The sequence below is a fragment of the Coffea eugenioides genome, chromosome 1 (genome assembly GCF_003713205.1).
Source record: "Coffea eugenioides isolate CCC68of chromosome 1, Ceug_1.0, whole genome shotgun sequence".
NCBI classification, from domain to species: domain Eukaryota; kingdom Viridiplantae; phylum Streptophyta; class Magnoliopsida; order Gentianales; family Rubiaceae; genus Coffea; species Coffea eugenioides.
In genome coordinates, this window is record NC_040035.1 from 3,515,310 (window position 1) to 3,536,899 (window position 21,590).

At 37.2% G+C, this 21,590-nt stretch overlaps 2 protein-coding genes across 2 annotated transcripts; one reads left to right on the top strand and one right to left on the bottom strand.

The window, feature by feature from the left end:
* Positions 1–7,136: 7,136 nt before the first annotated feature.
* LOC113765705 (F-box protein At4g22280-like) lies at positions 7,137–8,865 on the bottom strand. The gene is made up of 3 exons (XM_027309952.1): positions 7,831–8,865; positions 7,543–7,704; positions 7,137–7,433 (listed from the first exon to the last, which is right to left on the bottom strand). Exons 1-3 carry the CDS (start codon positions 8,863–8,865, stop codon positions 7,137–7,139), a joined length of 1,494 nt encoding a protein of 497 aa, XP_027165753.1.
* A 10,226-nt stretch (positions 8,866–19,091) lies between these two features.
* Positions 19,092–19,789, top strand: LOC113780380 (zinc finger A20 and AN1 domain-containing stress-associated protein 7-like). The gene has a single exon (XM_027326187.1). It carries the CDS (start codon positions 19,177–19,179, stop codon positions 19,675–19,677), a length of 501 nt encoding a protein of 166 aa, XP_027181988.1. The 5' UTR covers positions 19,092–19,176; the 3' UTR covers positions 19,678–19,789.
* The last annotated feature ends 1,801 nt before the right edge of the window (positions 19,790–21,590 follow it).

Consider the following 21,590-nt stretch of genomic DNA (forward strand, 5'->3'; position numbering starts at 1 on the left):
TGACTCTTATTTGATGGTAGCCAGACCTTAAGTCTATCTTGGTAAAGAATTTGGAGCCCTGTAATTCATCCATCAGTTCATCTATTAGTGGCATTGGAAATTTGTCTTTGATTGTCAGCTCGTTGAGCTGTCTGTAGTCAACACAAAATCTCCAGCTACCATCCTTCTTCTTCACCAGTAGGACTGGGGATGCAAAAGAGCTGTTGCTAGTCTGGATGATTCCCATCTGCAACATCTCCTTGACCAGTCTCTCTATCTCAGCTTTCTGTACATAAGGACATCTGTATGGCCTAATTTGGAATGGTGCTGCTCCTTCTTTTAGTGGAATGGCATGATCATGGCTCCTGATTGGGGGCATGTCTTGTGGTTCTGAAAATACAGTCTCGAACTGCTTCAATAGTTCTCCCATTGCTGTTGGAATTTGCTCCTGGTTCCCTCTACCTTCTTCCACCAAATAGATTTGAGCAGTGATTCCATAAGTCTGCTTCCTTCTCCATTTGGCAAGTTTGCTTCCCTTGATAGCTTTCAGCTTCAGTTTCTCTACTTCCCCTTTTAGCATCACTGATTCCCTTCCCTTCAAGAATTTCATAGTTAGTTGCTGAAAATCAAATTCGATGGGACTGTGTTTGGCCAACCAGTCAACCCCAAGTATCAAGTCACAGCTGCCTAGTTTGAGTGTGTTGAATTGGTGATGGAATTTATGCCCTTGCATCTCCCAAGCTATCTCCTGTTGGAGCTGTCTGGATCCCAACTTCTCTCCATTAGCCACATTTACTGTCAAGGTGGTACCAGTGGTCTGGAGCTTTAAATCCTGTGCCAATTTTTCATCCATGAAGCAGTGAGTACTGCCACTATCAATGAGTATTAGTAGCTCCCTTCCTGCAAGCCTTCCTCTCATTTTGATAGTTTTGTGCTTATTTCCCCCTGCTAAGGCATGAATGGAGACTTCTATGCTCTCTTTGCTGATGCCTCCCTCAGGACAGTCACTATACTCTTCAGTACCCTCCCCTTGTTCCTCCAATGGTGTATCAGATTCAGTAGGCTCATCCACTACTATGTAGTGAATATGAGCTTGTTTGCAAGTATGTCCTAGAGTGTAGGGTTCAGCACACTTGAAACACAACCCTTTTTCCCTTCTGTAGCTAAATTCAGAGGGAGTGATTCCCTTATAGTGGGTGGTTGATGGTCCCCCTAGCTTGGTGTTCTTGTTGGCATGGTGGTCTGGTTTCTGGTGATTAGGCCATTTCAGTTTGCTTGGTGGAAAAGTGGTATGTAATGGTGGTGGTGTTGAAGGTTTCTGTATACCCCTACCCTGTGTTTTCCTAATGGCTTCTAGATTTTTTTCCTGCAACTTAGCAGTCTCAATAGCATCTGCTAATGTAAGAGGTTTGGTCATCCTAACCATACTGACAATTTCATCCTTCAGGCCACTAAGGAAACAAGATTTGTAATAGGAATCAGGCTGTCCAGGGAGTGAGGTCATTACCAGTGATTTTAATGTTTCAAACTTCTCCAGATAGTCTGCTACACTACCAGCTTGTACCAGTTTGTTGAACTCCTCGATGGCCTCCTGTGGGTCTCCCTCTCCAAATCTTTCACAAATTGCCAAGGCCAGCTCTCTCCATGGAACTGCTCCTCTTTCAGAGTACATTCCATGGAACCAGATGTCTGCTCTGTCCTTGAGGTAGAGTTGAGCAATATCAGTCTTCATTTCCTCCTCAACTCCATATATCTGAAAATACTTGTTAGCTCTCCTAACCCATTCCCTGGGATTGGTTCCATCAAACAAAGGAAAATCCATCCTGGGCAGTTTGGCTCCCCCCCTTCCCTCATTTCTCTCATTTTTCTCCTTGACTCCCTCTGCTAACTGGCCATGTCCGGAGCTACCTTCTCCTGCTCCCTTTCCCTTATCATTCAATTTGGACATAATCTGTGCCATCATGTTCATCATTCCCTCATATTTTTGATCTAAACTTTTTATGGCTTTATCTGTGCTCTCCTGCCTATACTCCATTGCCCTCACAGACTGTTCTATCCCATCATTTTTGTTGGCGAAAGTCCTCACCACACTCCCCAACTCAGTGAGCTCCCTCCTGAGTTTTAGTCATCCCGTTGGCTCGTAGCTCTGCTCTGATACCACTGTGATGGTATCGAACAGTAACTAGGCAATAGAGTTGTTCCCAATGAAATTGATTGAATAAAGGTACTGGACTTAAGATTGCTAATAGGAAAATCAATAAGGTTCTGATAAGTATCCAATCGAATAGTATTGATATGTTCTGAATCTGAGATTACAGAATTGGTGGAAAAGAAGAGGAAATGATAAGAATGAAGGAAATAACAGACAGAAAGAATGCTAGGGAATGATCCCAGTAATGACTAACTCAATGCTGCCTTTCTGCCTCTGATTCTATCTATATATATATCACTAGCTAACAACTAACTTCTTTGGCGTTTCTAATCCACTTGGCCATGTGAGTGGTTAACGGAATCTGTTACAGAACCACTTGCTTGTTGAGCTCACGTTGATTGAGCTGATTACCAGAAAGGGCGTGTTCCTGATTCTGCGCTTTTGATTCCCTGCTCCTTTGCCTTTCACGTCTTCTTTCTTACTAAAACGTGATATCAGATTTCACGTCTTCAGTTGTTTTACAGCTACTTCATAAAGGCGCGATACTTAGGTTCACGCTTTCAACTTGTTCTTAGCTAATCTTCTGCTCCATGACAGATGGAAGACTGTGAAGGTCCAAAGAAAGAACCATAATCACCGTCAAACCACAAGTAATGATTACTTTTTACAGGTTGATCAGGAATAGTCATCTTCTTTCTGATAACTTGTTTGAGTTTGCTCCTCAACTGCAGGAACTTCAACTCCTTTCTGGGCTGCTCGATGGATCCTTCTTCCATGCTATTCTTTGATTCAATCCTCAAGAACTAACGTTTTGAACAAGTGGGTCGCTTCTATTTTGCTGTAAATAATTCTTGAATGTCGAATTTGACAGATTAACGAGTCTCAGGAATTGTTGAGAGAACTTTCAACTGAGTGGGATGACAAGAAGGGAAGTAACTCTCAGAACTGAGGCTCAAGAACGATTTATATACAAACGAATTGTGTCCGAATCCTTTCAAGAATAGGAGAATAACAATAAAGTCTCCGAATCCTTTCAAGAACAGGATATTAACAAACCAATTTTCAGCACCAGCACTTTCCAAAAGTTGTGAACATCAGATTTAGAAACTTCCTAACTTTCCCAAATTTTGATTAATCTGTAATGTGATAGAGTACAATCATATTATCTATCCCAGATGTGGGTAAGATGACAACTTAAGTCGGTCATTGACACTCTCTTTCTTGCTCGCTGATTGAGACCATCTCTTTCCTGCTCTCACTACAATTCCTCTTCCAATCAACCGAGGGTGCAATGTTGCCCATTTGTGCCTAGGGGTGTTAATTGGGCTATTTGAGTCGGATTTTGGCAAGTTCAGACTCGATTCACAAATTATATAGATTTTTTAATTTTGGGCTTCAAGATTCGAGCTTAAATTAAAAGGCTCAAACTCAAGTCACTGTATTATTTGAATTTTAGATTTAAATCGGACTAGACTTAAGTTCATAATTAAATACATAATTATACATAATATATATTTTTATAATTATGAGTTACTATAAATTTATATATATAAATTATTAACATTTTATGTCATTATATGTATAATTATAAATTATAGATGTTATTATATACTAGTATTAAGGGCACACCCAATGTGTGTGCAATTAGGAAATAATTAAAATGAATCAATTTTGTATAAATTTTGTTTGTTACATAAAAAATTTATATAAAATTTTCATGAAAGAACTTTGTTTAATATTATTATAGTAATTTGATAATTACAATACTTAGAGTGGTTATGAGTACTTATATTGACAAAATATGATCAAGTGATTAGTGTAAAACTTAATTTTTATAAAGATAAAATTGAAAGTTCAAAAGATAACAAAAAGTATTCATACCAACTACTATTGCTCAAGCATCATATACATATATATATATATATATATATATATGTGTGTGTGTGTGTGTGTATGGGTTGGATCTTAATCAAGTTTGAGACAAGCGTGGCCTAAATTCGACTTATATTTAATTCGAATCTAATATTTAAATTCAAGCTCTACTCGGCCCAATTAAAATTCAAACTCGATTCATAAATTATACGGAATTTTGAATATTGGACTTAGGGCTTTGAGTTTAAATTAAAAGGCTTAAACTTAACTCACAGTATTATATGAGTTTCTGGCTCAAATTGGGCTCGGCCCAAGTTATAATTAAATACATAATTATATATAATATATATTTTATAATTATGAATTACTATAAATTTATATGTAAATTATTAACATTCTATGTCATAATATGTATAATTATAAATTATAGATATTATTATATGCTAGTATTAATGGCACACCCAATGTATGTGCAATAAGGAAATAATTAAAATGAGTCAATTTTGTATAAATTTTGTTTATTACATACAAAAAATTTATATAAAATTTTCATGAAAAACTTTGGTTTATATGATTATAGTAATTTGGTAGTTACAATTCTTAGGGTGGTTATGAGTAGTTATATTGACAAAATGTGATTAGGTGATTAGAGTAAAACTTAATTTTTGTAAGAGTAAATTTGAAAGTTTAAAAAATGTCAAAAAGTATTTATACCAACCACTATTGTTCAAGCATTATATATTATATATAGATATATTATATATATATATACATATAATTATATTTATATGTGGGTTGAGTTTTAATCGAACTTGAGCCTAACATGATCTAAACTTGTCTCACATTTAGTTCGAACCTAATACTTAAATCCAAGCTATGCTCGGTCCAATTAAATCTTAGACTCGACGGGCTTTTTTTGGGCCAAACAAGTTGAACTCAGGTTGGCACAACCACATTGATAGCACTATTTCTGCCTAGCTGTAGTGACCTTATATTTCACAGTGTTTCCTAATTTCTTGTAGGACAAATTGCAAAACCCAAAAGGGACAGACAGAATCTTGATAAAGTTTTGAAGAGAGCACCAATCTTTGTTTGCTCCAAAATAAAATGGTGAAAAATTATTGATCATACCTTAATCTCAATTAGGACCACTGCTATTTCAATAAATTCAGAAGATAAGGCATTTAGACATTGATATGAACACTTTTGCTATCATTACACTCCAGGAGTACTTGTGGAAGCCACCCAGCCTGACTACGACAGAAAGCACTGCAAATTTCTGGATGCCAAATTCAACCAAGTAACTCAAAGAAAGTATATTACCATTTTAGAGCAGGCTTGAGCATCAATCTCTTCAATCTACGCCCCTAGGAAAAGGATTAAAGTTTGAAATCAGATTGACAAAACTGAAGTAACCACATAACACTGAAATTTATACACTCAAACTGACTATATAACAAATGCTAGTGCTAGTGTTCCAACTTCCAAACTGAGTCCAACAATTGAGCTGTCACCGAAAAAGCAACGGGAATCAGTATCGGCCAATACTCACTATTTCTTCTCCTCATTTTCAGCCTCTGCCTTCTTCAAGCCAGTAAAAATATGGCTCATACATCGCCTCTCAATTGCAGCTTGTCATAATCGTTAAACGGCTTCATGCCTGCAAGCAATGGAGCTAAATTTAAATGACAGCAGCAAAAATTGAACTTTAAAATCCGGTTTAATATGATAAAAGGTGATTAAGATAGTTAGTCTTACCTTGAATTTTTAAGCAGGTCTGAGGAAGATACCTCATTTCTGATTTGCAGATGTTCTTTTTCTTTTATTAACTTTCCTTGTTTATGATTCAGCATTCAAGCAGAAGGGAAAGAAACATGAAGAAAACCTGTGCTTCTTGTTGGTATTGCAGATAAGCCAGTTGAAATCCGTCCTTGCAATTTGCAGAGAAATCAGCCTTCCTTGTATTTTTGGCTGTGGTTCTGAATTTGATTTTTTTCACAAACTTGATATCCTTCTTGCTTTCAGGCTTCAATATGTTACAGCATTCCAACTCAGTCTTAACGTTTGAGGTCAAGAATAACTTTGGCACGCGGCCTTATAACAGCATATTCAATATCTCATATGGTCATCTCCAACATTATTGGTACCATGAGTGCAAAATGTTGGAGTCAGAGAGAGAAGAGGTTCTAGAGGCAAGAGGCTGATTGGTGCTGTGTCAATTTTCTTCCACACAGACTGACTTCGATTAAGTAGTGCTGTATTTGCATGAAGAGTGATTGTACAATATATTTACAGAACCATTAATATGTAAAACATTAAAGTATCAAATGTATCAATTGCAGTATCAGTTATCTGAATCAATTTTTAGCATGTATCTCAGCATGTCAATCGTCTAACTCGAAGCACTACTTAACTGATTTGTTCCAGCATCCATTGCTTAAAAAGAAAGTCTTTGTCTCATTGAACTCCAAATGACAAGTGCAACTAGTAACATTAATTAAAGTACACAAGACCTAAGGGTGCCAAAATCTTAGTATTGGATTTAGCTAATAAACAAGAGCAGATGGAAAGCAAAGAATTGCAGAAGAGCACACTTAGTATGCGTAGAGAAACTCACAAGTCTAATATGCAATAACTCGATAACTTTGAGGAATCAAAGGGTATAATTCCCCAACTTCTTTCGACTGGTGATCTAGTTTTAAACTGGTAGTATCCTTGAATGTATGCATGACAAAGTACTGTCCTTCTAAACTACCATGTCCATACCCATCTCCATAGCACAATCAAAAGATTCAAATTCTTATATTAACAGGTGTAACCACAATGACATTCACTTGGTAAGAATCAGCCATAGTACCAACGATATGGTTCCAATGGCAAGCTCATACACCTTCAGTTTTGAATAGCTAGTCTGATCTTTGCCAAAAGAAATAGCCGGAGGAAGAAATATCAATCACAATACAAGAATACTTCAATAGATTTTAACAAGGTAAGCCATTCCACTAGATAAGTCATTGCATATGCAGCCAAATGGCAACCTACCTCACAAAATACAAGATAAACAAGCAAAAAAGCATAAAAGCAAGAGAATTTAATTTCTCAGACCAGTAATAAGAGCTAACAACGTGAATGCTCAGTCCCAATCATATGTCCTAACAAATACAACCTGGCAATCCTTGGAACATTTTCGGAATGACAATATCCTGTTGCACTCTTCTGACCAAGACAACCAAGGCTTTATAACAACACCAACAGTCATCTTCTTTAAAGATTTTCCATTCTCCAAAAGGTGCTCAACTAGCTTGAACTGATCTTCCTGCCCCCTGAAACGTTCGATTTCTATCTCCTTGAGATGTTGTATGAAGGATGCTGGAATAGTCTTTGGCCAAAAGCAGCTAAATTCTTCTACATATAGCTCGTACCTATACACCTGTCCATTTGCAGAAGATTATCAATTCTACGATCAAAGGTTCAACATTTGTCCATTATCAGGAGATTAGCGACCAGAAAATATGAACTTTGACTTATCAGTTACTCACAAAAGGAAAGATGAGCACTTCAAGGTTAGGAGCAATTTCCAGTAAGCTTGGTACCACTTTCCAGAACAGAACATGATCAAAGTCACCATCAATAGAGGTATCGAGCTCCAAACTCTTCAATTTGCTGAAAGTCGGCAATGATTGTTGACAATAATAGACCATCTTCAGTCAAAAATGGAGGGGGATTAAACTACTTACTTGATAGTATAAAATTTCAGTTACACTATATCTAAAAGTAAAAGCTTTGGAATGACAAAACCAAAGTGAAAGGCAAAAGTGAGACCATACCTGCAGACTCTGCCCATATAAATGAAGTGATTTCACACTTTGTAACCCCTTAATAAGCTCAAAACCTCGCTGACTTCGCACCAACAAACTGCTTTCAGTTATTTCTTCTGGATTAAACTCTAGCCCTATCGTGGCTCTAACAAGGGACGACATATTCCGGACGAAACTGATATCAGAAGCATAACCAGTATACTTGAAATACTTAACATTTGGCGTATCTAGATAAACTTTATGATTTCCGTAGTCCACGAATTCTAGATATTCAAGATGGGTCAACTTCAAAACAACACTAAACTCACCTTCCAAGCATCCCAGTTCGAGTTTTCTAAGTAAAAGACTAGAAATATCAAGAACTCCATCCATGTTGCTTAAATGATCAAAATTCAGTATCAATTCTTCAAGCAAAGGACAGCAGTCAATAAACCTCTGAATAGAACCTTCATCTACCATTTTGAAGCCTATCAAGTGCATTACCTTAAGGTTTGGTAAAGAAACTAAGTCAGGGATGATCAGATCCACAGCCTTCCACAGTTTCAAACTTACTAGTGTTTTGCAGGTGAACATTAACGGTGGTGATAATCTGCTTGTTTCATCCTCCATCAGACAAATATCAAGTTCTTTGACCTTGCACAGAAGTGCAGCGGATATCAACGAGTGAATTCCTAATCGATAATTGTCACCACAGGGTCTTACAAAGAGACGAAATTTCCTTAAAGGAGCTCCATTTCGTCGCAGAATAAGTCTAAAGCCGAAGTTTAGAAAATCAGGGAACATAAGATCCGGATCAGCATCTTCGCCCATAAAAGGCCTAGCTGTATTGATGCTGAGATAAACATCAGGAAGTTGAACAAAAAGGTTTCTCCATCTAGTGGATAGGACTGAGGTCAGTGCTGCATCTTCTGTACTGTAAAGGAATGACAGGACGTGGCAGAGAATTTCATCCGGAAGGGCACTCAACCTATCAATTTCTTCATCATTGCCATCTGGGGTCTTAGCATTTCTTTTGAGAGCCTTACAGTCTGGAATATCAGCCATTATTGGAGACTGTTTCTTGAAAATTAACCAACTGGGCTTTTATCAATTTTGTTAAAACAACTCAGGATCAACTAGGATTTCCTCAATTCGTCAAAATTTCTGATCTTCTGTCATACTAAAACTAAAAATAGGAATAGGAATCTTTCCCAACCTGAAGGCTTCAAACTAATCGATTATTTCATGAATGCATAATAACTATCAAAACTAAAAGATAAGAGGCAACTTAAACTAGAAAAAAGAACCTGCATTTTTCGGTGTGTTGCAGTTAAGCATTTGATTAATTGAAGCCCTCTTTGGAATCATGTAGGGAAACGTGAATCTGTGCTTGTTCTGGCAGTTCGAGAAGTGTCTGCTGCAAGAATTCGATCGGAACTCCGTAATCTCCGATCTTAAGCACATTTCTTGAGCCCTGGAAGCCTTCTCTATATTAGGCTGCCACCTGTACAACAACTGCTATGCATCCTACTTTATTTGGCGGGAAAAGTACCCCTTCCCTCCAAGTGGGAGTTGGCTCCTCTACAAAGAGTCTCCACTCTCCAATACTTCAATCCAATTTTGGATTAATGACGCGTGTATTAAGGATATATGAGATTACCTCTAGTAAAGTGAAAGTAAAGTGAAAATCACCTGTTTCATCATTCATATTTCGTAAAAAAATATTCTTTTAATCTCTTATTTTTAAAACGAAATAAATTCATCTCTAACATTTAAAAATTAAAACTATTATATTATTGAATCCAACTTCCAATCTTAATCAAACTGTCTGGTAATCTAATAATAAATTTCGAAGATAGAATTGATAGATCACTCCATCATCTCCATCAAATTTGCATGACATTTACTGAACCAAAAAAAAAAATTAAAAATATATATAGCATAAAAAAGCTGTTCTTTGTTTTGGAATGGTAAGATTTCTTTTTTGGATAAATTTTTTCGTGCACTATTAGTATATATATTTGCGAGTCTATATGTATAGCATACATAAAAAGTTTGGTGTTTGAATTTAAATTGAATTGACGTGACAAGTATTTAGATCCGTCAATATATACAATGAGAATGTAGAAAAAATTAATCCTTTTTTAATGCTATTGTCGCGCCCCACTTTTTGAATGAGATGATGTGTGGGTGTGTAGTGGAATGTGAACGTGTGTAAATGAAAAGTAAAAGGCCATGGGACTTGAGAATGCAACGATTTGGCCAAACAAAGTTCAAAAGGGGGGTTTTAATGAAAAATGGAGTCGCCACTTGGTATAGAGTTAGGGTGTACCAAGTCACCCAAAAAGAAATTTTCTAAAGGAAAGATAGAAAGAAACCCCTTTTAAACGACTCCTAGTCCACGTAAACCAACGAAAAAGGTTCGGGAGTCACATTTGACGAAGGGGAAGGCAAGGATAAAAATCCAAGGCACCCCTTCGACCTAGCCAAGGCTAGTTGCGTGATTTAGCCCCACCTTTCCTAATTTTTCTACCCAAGGTATGTATCGCGTGTTGGATATGACTATATGAATGCAAAAACCTAGACCTAGGGGGACATGGGGGAAATTTCTCTTCAAAGGTGGAGTGGTGCCAATCACATTAATTGTGAAGCCCAATAATGATCCTTTGGAGAGGTCACACATAATCCTAAATGACGTAAAAATGAGTGGAATGCATGCCATGTGAAAATGTGAGTTTGTGTGAAGTGAGAAAAGTGATAAAAATAATAGGATGTAAGTGGAGGTGTGCAAATGTATTTACAAGGTAAGGTGAGTAAAGAATGATAATGTGAAAATAACATAAAGTGCATGTGTGCGAGTGATATGGTATAAAGTATGAGTAGTCGAATGAAAACGTGCAAAATTAAAGTAGTGTGAAGTGAGAATGTAGAAAAAGGGATAGAATATAAAGTAAGCGTATAGGATAGCGAATAAATGAAATGCATGAACCCTATAGGAATGCATCAAAACGGGAACGGGGAGTCCTAACTTTGTGACTTTAATCTTCCCTTTGATTAGAAGGGGGAACTAGCTTGCTAAGGCTATTGGGTAGCCACACTCGCTCGTTTCCCTTATCGAAAGGGGACTCTTCAAGCAAATGTGCCCTATAACTAGCATGAGGTGCAAAAAATCTTAAAATGAGGGGAAAAGGGGTTCGAGGAGCATGCCAAATGATAAAAACTAAGAAAAATGCATGAAATGTAGTGAACATGCAAATATGCAAATATGCACTAACGAAAGGGGGACGGCCTATTGGGTCTAGCGTTGGACTAGCCCTTTCTAAGAATTTCCTACTAGTGTTGGACTAGTGGACAACGGGACAATGAACCACAACTAGCGTTGGACTAGTGTGGTGACGGGAAAGGGGGCCACAACTAGCATTGGACTAGTGTGGTGACGTCCATTCATCCATCACATTCATTCATGACTATAAAAAGCGAGTAGACATGCGAATCACTTATAAACACGTAGCACATAACACTTAGTATGCTCGACTAGATGCAAGGGCCTAATAAAGCAAATTAACACATAGCAACCAAAACAAGTAATGAACCTATTACACTTGCTAACTAAAACAAAAGGGGAAGGGGAAATGGACAAAATGCTCTCCAAGCCCTATCTATTACAAGCCAAGAGGTGTACACATACCCCATAAATAAATAACTTAAATAAAAGTAAAAGTAAATGAAATAAATGAAAGGAATTAATAAAAGGCAAGGAAAGCGAAGTAGACATGCAATTTTCACTTAGCACGTTGGATCACGTAGAAGAGACAAAAAAAGATAAAAGAAGTTATACCTCCCTCACGATGGTAATCAAATGAAGTAAAAATGGCTTCAAAACAATAAAAAGGTCAAGGTACCACTTTATTTAAGAAAAATTAAAAGAAATGTGCAAAAACAAAGCTCACTTGATTATAAAGTCCCTAAAGTCATGTCTTAAGCGCAATTGAAGCAAAGCATGGTAGTTAATTGAAGCAAACAAGCAATGAAGTTGCACAAATTAAAATTATCAAGGACCAATTTGATGAAATTCTTTAATTGATTGGGTCCTAGTGGAACAAGAAGAGACTTGGGGGGTTGGAATGTAATTTTCTGGAAATTATTTCATGCAAAAGCATGCAACCCCACGTAGAAAGCTTTCTGCAAATATTTTCTTAGGCTTTTAAGCCTTTACAACTTTGCATGACAGATTTTCTAAGAAAACAAAACAAAACTCTCAAACCAAAATCCAACTTCAAGTTCCTACCAAACTCATCATACATGCAAGAGCCAAAACGAAGATGATTTCTATGCAAATCTGGTACAACAAACTGAAAATCATTCCAGCAACAAAAAGACTTTCAGCAACAACGAATGAAGCTTGCTGCAATTTTCTTACCAATTCAGATTTTTATCACAGCTTTGATTAGATGTTTTTAAAACCCAACATCACAACCCTAAACCAAGCCACTAACTATACCACCACCATGACCCAAACAAACTGGAAACTCAAGAAGATATCATGCAAAATTCTGGAACACTTGTACAAATGATTCAGCAGTTTCGATGGTTCATATTAGCAAGTGTTCAAGCGTAATTCAAATATTTCTTTTGACCCAAATAGGCAAACTCAGCACAAATTTTTCCTTTTCTTACCTTCGGCATGAGATTAAGCATGCAAGTCATGTATGAAAGCTCAACAAACCAGTCACGGAAAAGAAAACATCACAGAAAAATGTAGCAGCTTTGCTGCGAATTTCATAGCTTCAAACTTGCGTAGGTTATGTTAAACTCACCATTGTTACCACAACCCACATATCGGACTACCAGCCAACAAACGAAACTTACCATTTAATCCTAAAGCCAACATCAAACATTACAGAAACAACCAAAACAGCTAAGCAACACATAAGGAAAACATCCGAAACAGACTTGTTCAAAGTCTTTATACCATTTTCTGGATTCTGCTCGTTCATCATACGAACAGAAACTATGAGCTTAAACAAGTATTCATGACACTAGCTTAAAGAAACTAAATTTCTACCTTGAAAATCGATCTAAAATAAACCCTACTACAGATTTGTTTCTGCCGAAAAAAATTCTGGATGAAGATCAATCCAAGTTGGAAAACTTTTCTGCAATATCTTTTCGGCCAAGACATAAACAAGCAGAATACCGACTCATTACCCCAACTTCAGATTTCTCATGACCCAAATAAGAACCCTCAAACGCATTGAAGCTGAGACAGAACCAGTAAACAACAAGAACATGCAAGCTAACGACTAAAGATAGCAGCTTTTGGGCTGTACAATAAAAAGGGAACTCATGAAACATCATCTGTCCAGCAACCAGATTTCGTATGAAATGAAAAATAGGCAGAGAAAGGGTCGAAGGCTACCTGTTCACCACCTTTGGATTTGCAGCTTCAGTTTAAATGCGAGGCAGATTTGGATGAGGTAGCTACCTGGGCTTCTCTCGGTCCTCCTGTTTGCCTCCCTGATTTTGCTGCTCTCCACCGTCAACTTAGAACCTCCGTAGCCTTTTCTTTCTATAGCCGCCAACTGCCCCTTTCCCACCTTGCTTTCTCTCGCTTTTCTCACTTCTCCGATTGCAGCCTCACCTTAGCTCTCTATCCGTTCATTCTCTACCCAACTCCCTCGTTCTCTCCTGCTTTCCGTTTTTCTTCCCGTTAGCTCCCATCCCGTCTTTTGCTTTCTACAGCCGTCACTCTCTCCTTCTGTTTTCTTTTCCCGCCGCCAACTAGCCCCTCAAACTCTCACTTTATCCCCTTTCCAGCTACCACAAAAAGCTGCGTTCTTTTCTTCTCAGACCCTAGTCACTCATCTCTCTCCACCAGCCGTCAAGTTTTCTCTCGTTTTTTCTTTTCTTTGCCGTTCTCTCCAAAAAAAACCCCCTTATCTCTCCGCTGTTGCTCCCTTTTATAGGGGCCTCCAGCCTTAAACCCTCACCTTAACGATGAGGATGAGGGGCTTGTTACTCCTGTAAAATCTAGCCCTCCGATGGTCTTCTGTGAGTGTCCTTTGCACGCTGCAAAAAATTGCAGCGTGCATGCCGCGACATTTTTTTTTTTTTTTTAATAACTAATTAATATAGATAACTAATTACCTAATAATAAATAAAAAATAAAAATAAATGCAGAAATGCTAACGAAATGCTAATTTTCTTTCTTTTTCTTCTTCTTTTTTTCCTTTTTTTCTTTTTAAAGTAATTTAACAAAAATGATAATAAAAGTAAGTAAAAATCAACAATTTAATTAACATCAGATAAAAATAAATAAACTAGAAATAATAAACAGCAAAAATGGCAATTTTTATTTTTCTTTTCATTTTTAAATAATGAAACTAAATCCAAAACAACTAAAACATATTTTTTTTGAACACTTTTCTTTTTCCTTTGAGAAATTCTATGCTAAAATGGCTAAAATAACTAAAACTAAAAGTAAATAAAACTAATTGTGACAAATAAAAATAGAACAAATAAAAAACGAATAGTAAATAAATAAATAATAAAACACCAAAAATTTGGTGTCTACAGCTATAATTTTTATTTTTCTTGCCATGTCATTTGTTAGAATATTCGCTTTTCATCTTTGGCAAATCGATTGCCTTTCTTGCCATGTCATTTGTTAGAACACATGAAAGCTAGCTTGGAGAGCCTTTTTCTGATTTCATTTTATAGATGTTGATATATAATTTGTGTTGAGCAAAAAATTAATCTAATTTGCAAAATCATTCTCGTATTTTTGTTATGTAATATATTAAGAGCATGTTTCATAAAACTGAAATTTGACATCTAAAATCTAAAGTTTGAATCCATTAAACTACAAAATTGTTAAGTACTAAATACATTTGAGTGCATATCACATTAAGTAATAAGTGAATAGTTTATCACTTATTTTTTTGGAGTAACTTTTGTTTAGCAAATTCAGTGCCTCTTAATTAATTCAAATATTATTTTAAGTTATCAAACACGTTTGAACATATTAAAATCTGAATCCATAGGTTTAAGCGCTGAATGCAGTTTATTCAATTCTCATTCCATATATCATTTGCATTAATTGCAATTATATCAAAATGGAATTGGAAACTCTAAGTTCATATAATTAACTCGTTTCTTTACTCTCCTAATCAAAAGTATGAATTTTATTCCAAACATAGAGTAAACTTTTCCTAAACTACCAATGTAATAATGTTTATACACTAACAAGTGCGGATGAATGTTATGTATCTTTATTCAAAATTCAAAATTCTTGTTTGAACATGTGTTATGCACATAAACTTGCTCGTGTATAATATTCCCATATGCCATTAGTGTACAAATTAAGATTAGTCCAGATAGATATTATTATCTATTTTTTTAAGTTAAAGAACTTGGATATAAAGATAGATCATGTTTTTGTGGTTTTAAGCATTCAGCCAAATACTCCACATTAAAGTTTTTTTAAAACTTTGCTAATCCAGGTTTTTCATGTTTGAAGTGTGAATTCTGGTGGGAAACATTGTATGCCAATGAGGCAGGGATTTTCTTTGGCGCATGGACTCCTAAACTGTGATGATCATGTACCAAATAAGTAGCAAGCACCTATTTTAAGAAGAAGTAAAAATTTAATACGGTGACGGTGCAATAGAAGATTCCTAATATAAATCTTGGTTTCTTGATCTAGTGAGACTTCAAACATCTTGTTCTTTTTCATCTAATCTTTCATCATTTACCATGCTTTTTGTAGTTTGCTGGAACAAACTGCAATTAACTAATTAACAAAGATTTGGCATCAAAGAAAGGGACTATGATGTGAGAAAAAAGGCGGGGTTGCAAAATAAAGTGGTGAGGTTTGATTTGTATTTTAATATGAAGTGCAACCCTTCAATATTGACCAAAAAAATCATGAGTTTATATACAACTCAATCAATTGTTTTATTTATTAACGGAATAACACCCCATGAAATTTCGGTTCAATGGGATGATAAAAAAAATTTAGTTAAATTTGTTGAAATAACTACCTATAATTCATTGTAATATTTTTTGAAATAATATGAACTGGCATTACAACTTATATATTAGTTTAGTAAGTAAAACATAATATGATGTAGATATGTTTTGATGAAAATAACTCCACCAATTCGGTACTTGAAATAAATCGACAGGGTTCTTTTAGGGTGCCACAGCTTATTAATTACGTCATGTGTATATGGCAATAGAATGGATCATATAAATTTAAAAATTTATCAAAATTTATCAACTACAGATTGAGTCTTGGAAAACTTTGAAATACCTTGTACGCAACAAATTTACGTTCCATGCCTAGGGATGGCCCCGCGGGGGGCTAATAGGGGGGGGGTTGGGGCGGGGGAGTGTACCCCTGCCCCATCCCCAGCCCCGCCACCCGCTTTAAAAAAATAAATATATAAAATATATATGTATATAATTATATATATAATATATAATTTAATTAGTTACAAAGTTATGATAATGATATTATTAGTTATATGTATTATATGATGTCTATTAGTATATATAATATAATTGATATTATTAATTATACTAATAATTATATATGTGTACTAATACAAATTATTAATTGGTTATACTAAATTTACTAATACATTTATACTAAATCCTTAATTACACTTAATACAATAGCATTTTTTTCTTAAAAAAGAGCACAAACACAATAATGAATTAGTGATTGTATTTGTGCCAAAAGTGAAAACTTGACTACTTTAGTTATATTTATTTCATCATGTTGGATTGTATTCAAATAATTTTTGTTTGATTGTTTTTATAAGTTTCAATTGTAAAATTACAATGAATAATAATTTGATGATGTGTTGATATTTTAGTACTTGATTATTTGCTAAAATTTAACCATAATAAAATTATATAACAAATTTTTATTAGTCCCGCGGGGAAAGCGGGGCGAGATTGGACGGGGCAGGGGGAGCGGGGAACGGGGGATGGGGCGGGGGCGGGGGGAATTTGTAGGCAGCGGGGCGGGGGGGAGGGGACCCCCTCCCCAACTCCGCTCCGTTGCCATCCCTATCCATGCCTCTAAAAAGTGACGATATGAAAAATTTTGCAGTAAAAAAAAAATGACAAGAAAAGAAGATGTTCGTAGCATTGAGCACTTAGGAAACGGTTAAAAATTGACTTACCATATCGGACAGGGAAAGTATCATATTTGCTTTCAAAAAACCCTCCTATTATTCATATTTAATTATGTAATATAGAGAGACAGGGCATCATTAATCAGTACCTGAAACATCGTGGACAATTACCATATTTTCCTGGTCCTCCATGGTAAACGAAATCTCCCCAATCATCATCATGCTTTCCAAGCACTATATTCTAGCAATTTGGGTTGACTACTTGAAGATTCTTGAAAAATTTTGGCCCTCCAAACTTTTCTTGAGGAAAATGACCACTACGTATGACTTGTAGTGTGTAGCCCATTTATTGTGGAGTTTACCACCTCGCCACCCTATCCATTCACTGAAGCACTATCTGCAGCCAGGTGAACAAGGAGGCGGGTAGCCAACTAGTCTTAACTGTAGTTGGCCAAGAGAGTTTTAAATCTCTATTTAAGTGTAGGTTAAGGAATTAAATTTTATAACTTGCATTCTTAAAAATTCAAAATTTTCTGAAAAGTTTCGCCAATGAGTACATAGGTACCCGTTTGGACCAATGGTCCGATGGTGGTTCAGTTCTCTCGTGTTCTCCCCTAACCATTTTAGGTCACTTCCCTTCCCCCTAATATAGAGTAGAAGTAGGCCTAAATTAAAATCTATCGTGTCCAGAAAAAAAAAAAAAAAAAAAAAAAAAAAAAAAAAAGGGAAGGCAGGCCAGTATAGTATGCTGATCTGACAACTATCTGTTGAGAGTGTAAAGACTATGAATTATCCATATGTATTTTCATTTTTGGTTTATCCTTGACCACTAATTAAACGTGTTAATGAAGTTGGATTTTGCAGTTCTTTCCCAGGACTACCCAGTCTACCCCCTCGTTATTATACCCCTATCTCCGGCTCTAATGTGGGGCCTGTTTGGAACCTAAGTTTTTTGGGAGTTTGTCTAAAATTTTACTGTAGTGCACTGTAGAAGTTTTTGAAAAAATTTTGTAGAAGTTTTTGTAGGGTGAAAAACTTTTTTTTTTCCTTTTCTTTTTTTTTTTTCTTTCTTTTTTTCCTTTCTCTTGCTCTCTTTTTCTTCTTTCCTTTTCTTTTCTTTCCCTCTTCTATCTTCTTCCTTCTGCTTTCCTCCCCCCCCTTGCCCGTTACCTTCACCACCCCCAGCAGCAACGCACCCAATGCCACCTTCCGGCCACCCCTCTCCTCCCTTTTCCCTTCTCCTCCCCTCTGCCCCCCCCCTCCCTCGTCACCCCCTGCCGCCTTCGGCCCTCTGCCCTTCACCCCTCTGCGCCTTTCCCCCTCTTGCCCCCTGTCACCCCCCGCGCCTGTCCCCCTCTGCCCCGCCTTCCCCCTCTGCCCCGTCACCCTCTCCCCTACCCCTGCAAAAGCTCCCCCGCCACCCCTCCCTCTCCCTCTCCCGCCACCCTCTTTGCCCGCCACCCTTGCAAAAGCTTCCCCGCCACCCCTCCCTCTCCCTCTCCCTCTACCGCCACCTGAGTTTTGCACATGAGTTTTGCAGCAACAGAAATGATTTTTTTTTTCCAATGTTCCATCTCCCTCTCCTCTCCTTATCTTGCCGGCAGAATAAGCAGCAACAGCCGAGTGTAAATTTTTTTTTTTTTGCAATTTTCCTTCTCCCCAAGCTGCGGGAGGGGAAAAGGCAGAGGGAAAGAGGGGAGGGGGGAGGGAAAAGAAAAAAAAAGAAAAAAGAGATTTTGGAAACCAACATATCGGTCAAAGGGGGAGGGGAGGGAGAGAAAAAAAAAAGTGGAAGGCCGGCAAAAGTTGGCCGGAATAGTTACCGGCGCCGGAAGCGGTGGTGGAGGTGGTGACCAGTTGGGTGGGGGAGGAAAAAGAAGAAAAGTTAAAGGGAAAGTTTTTTGTGTATTATTTTGAAATGTGTAAGTAAAAAACTTTGATAAGTTTTTTGGGGTTTCTGTAGCAAAAATTATTAAAAAATTAGTAGCTAAAAAACTTGGCCAAAAATTCACTTCCAAACAAGCCCGTGGACTCTGTCTGAGGGTAGTCGCGTCAATTCACCAAATCCACCGTCATTAAATAGGCTTTTTGACCACCAAACCTCTATTTATTCATAGTTAACTTCCCCACGAAACAGTAGCAGCCTTAACCTGAAAGCGCTCTTTCTCCCTTGTTTTCTGAAAAATTTCGTCCAAAAAATCCTAAGAAGAAAATCCTTGACTATCTGAAGATGGGTTCTGAAGGAAACAAGATGAACGACGGCACCAGCTACCAGCCATCGGAGCCGACCTTGTGCGCGAACGGCTGCGGATTTTTCGGCTCGCCGGCGACGATGAATCTCTGCTCAAAGTGCTACAAGGATTTCCAGATGGAAGAACAACAAAAGGCAGCTGCTAAGGTTGCCTTGGAGAAGCTCGTGACGTCTCAGAAAAAGGCCGATGATGCCTCTCATGTGGGTTCTCCAGAGTCTTACGGTATGGCGGCGGAGCAAGTTGAGAGGCAGGAGGAAGCGGTTTCGGCGCCGGCGGCGGTTGTGAAGAGTAATAGGTGCTTTTGTTGCAATAAAAAAGTAGGGGTGATGGGGTTCACCTGCAGATGTGGTAGTACCTTCTGTGGGCTCCACAGATACCCAGAAAAGCACGATTGTACCTTCGATTTCAAGGGCCAGGGCCGGGATGCCATAGCCAAGGCAAACCCGGTGGTGAAGGGCGATAAAATCCAGCGGTTTTAGTTTGGATGGGTTTAGGCCTGAGTCCGGATCCGGAACCGATCCGGGTCGGAGTCGGGTCATCGTGTGTTTCTTAGCGTGGTTAGGTGGATTGTGGTTGGAAGAAGTAATTATTGGTCCGTGATCGACTTCCATGTATTACCTTTACATAGCTTTAAAGGACTAATCTGGTCAAAAAGTTCGAACAACCTAAGTGAAAAAAAAAAAAACTTAGATAGCATAGCAGATTGATAACCAATAGTCAATCACCCTCAAGGGTACAATTTAGAATCTGCAAGATCTTAACCAAGTCAACTGCTTTGCGAGCTGTCATTGCTTCTGCTACTTCTGCTGAGACTAGACCATCATAACATTCAGATAAGCCAGCAATAAAGTTACCTTTACGATTGCGAATCACCATGCCAAATCCCAAAAAGTTTGCTTTTGAAGATTGCTGCATTCCTATTGGATCATATAGTATGACAAAGCATAGCAAACCGCTCACATTCTTCCTTTGGCAAAGATCTCACAATTTTCTTTATCCAGAGAACAGAGTGCATATGGCTAATTGAATTGGTATTAAGTGAATGTGCAGAGCAACAGTTGGATTCTTGTTTGCTTTAATTAGGTTTGATTGGTTCAAATCATGACAAGAAAATGGTTCTTAATAACTTTTAAATTTGTCAATTATACAATTAATGAATCTTAGAAGATTTTGACATGCCTTGTGCAACAAATTTTACCTGTCATGTCTACAATAATTGACAAGAATAAAAAATGATAAATTGCATGTATACCTCTTTTGATCTAGTGTTCTTTCACATAACTTTACTATGATTTTTAAAACTATGTGTCTTTTAATCGTTTGGATTAAATTGTCGACGACTTTTCTGTCAAACTAAAATTAAATAGTGGGCAAATTCATAATTTAATATTTCTTTTCTTTTTCATTTCTTAAGTGAAACTAATATTTTTTTTTTCAAAAGTATCATGGGTCAATTACAGTTATGGTAAACTACCTTCTTCCCCAAGAGATCTTCTTAACTTTTGGTCTTCCTTCCTCAACCACCATCACCACCTCCAACCGCTTCTCTTGCATCCTCCCTCAAGTTCAACCACCTTCGCACCGACCACAACCACCACCACCACCAGCTACTAGTTCCCCTCCATAATTTATCCGAGCCCAGGACCATCACCCACTCCTCTCTATTCCATTATGGCTCTTCTTCCGCCTTGCCCTCCTCACCACCATTCCCAATCCGATTTTCTCCTCCGCTTCCTTCACCATTCATAGCCCATTGATGAGCTGCTGGTACATTTTCTGATTTTTATTTTTTGAAATCAACCTGTGAATGTAAAGCTGTCTCTTCTTTCTTGACCTTGTCTTCGGCAACCATCATACAGAAAACAAGAATAATAGCTAGGTGCAGCAACAGAAATGGTGCTTTGCTGAAGACGGGTTGGAAAGGTTTATATGTCATTTCATCATTTAACGATTTGAATCTTAAAAGTATGGACTGTCATGGAATAGAAATTCTGTCATTTTGACACTTTAATAATTTGAACGACGAATTGACCTTTTTTTTTTTAGGATGAACTGACTGTGCAAAGCATTTGAAATTATAAAAAGGGTTACACGGGTTACAGAGAAAAAACATCATGGACAATTATCATTTTTCCCTGGCCCTCCGTAGAATAACATACTCCCTCCCTTTTTTTATAACTGACGTTTAAGGTTTTGCACACCAATTAAGAAAAGTTTTTCATTGTTTAAATCTATACACTACTTTCCTTTTGTACCCTCATTAATTGTCCAATTCACCCATGTTTTCTCTCACTAGAGTACTAAATGGTGCTGTTTTATTAGGAGTAGTAATTAAGAACCCTGTATTGGAAAAGAGAGATAAAAGGGTAAAATTGTGAAAAAATAATTAATG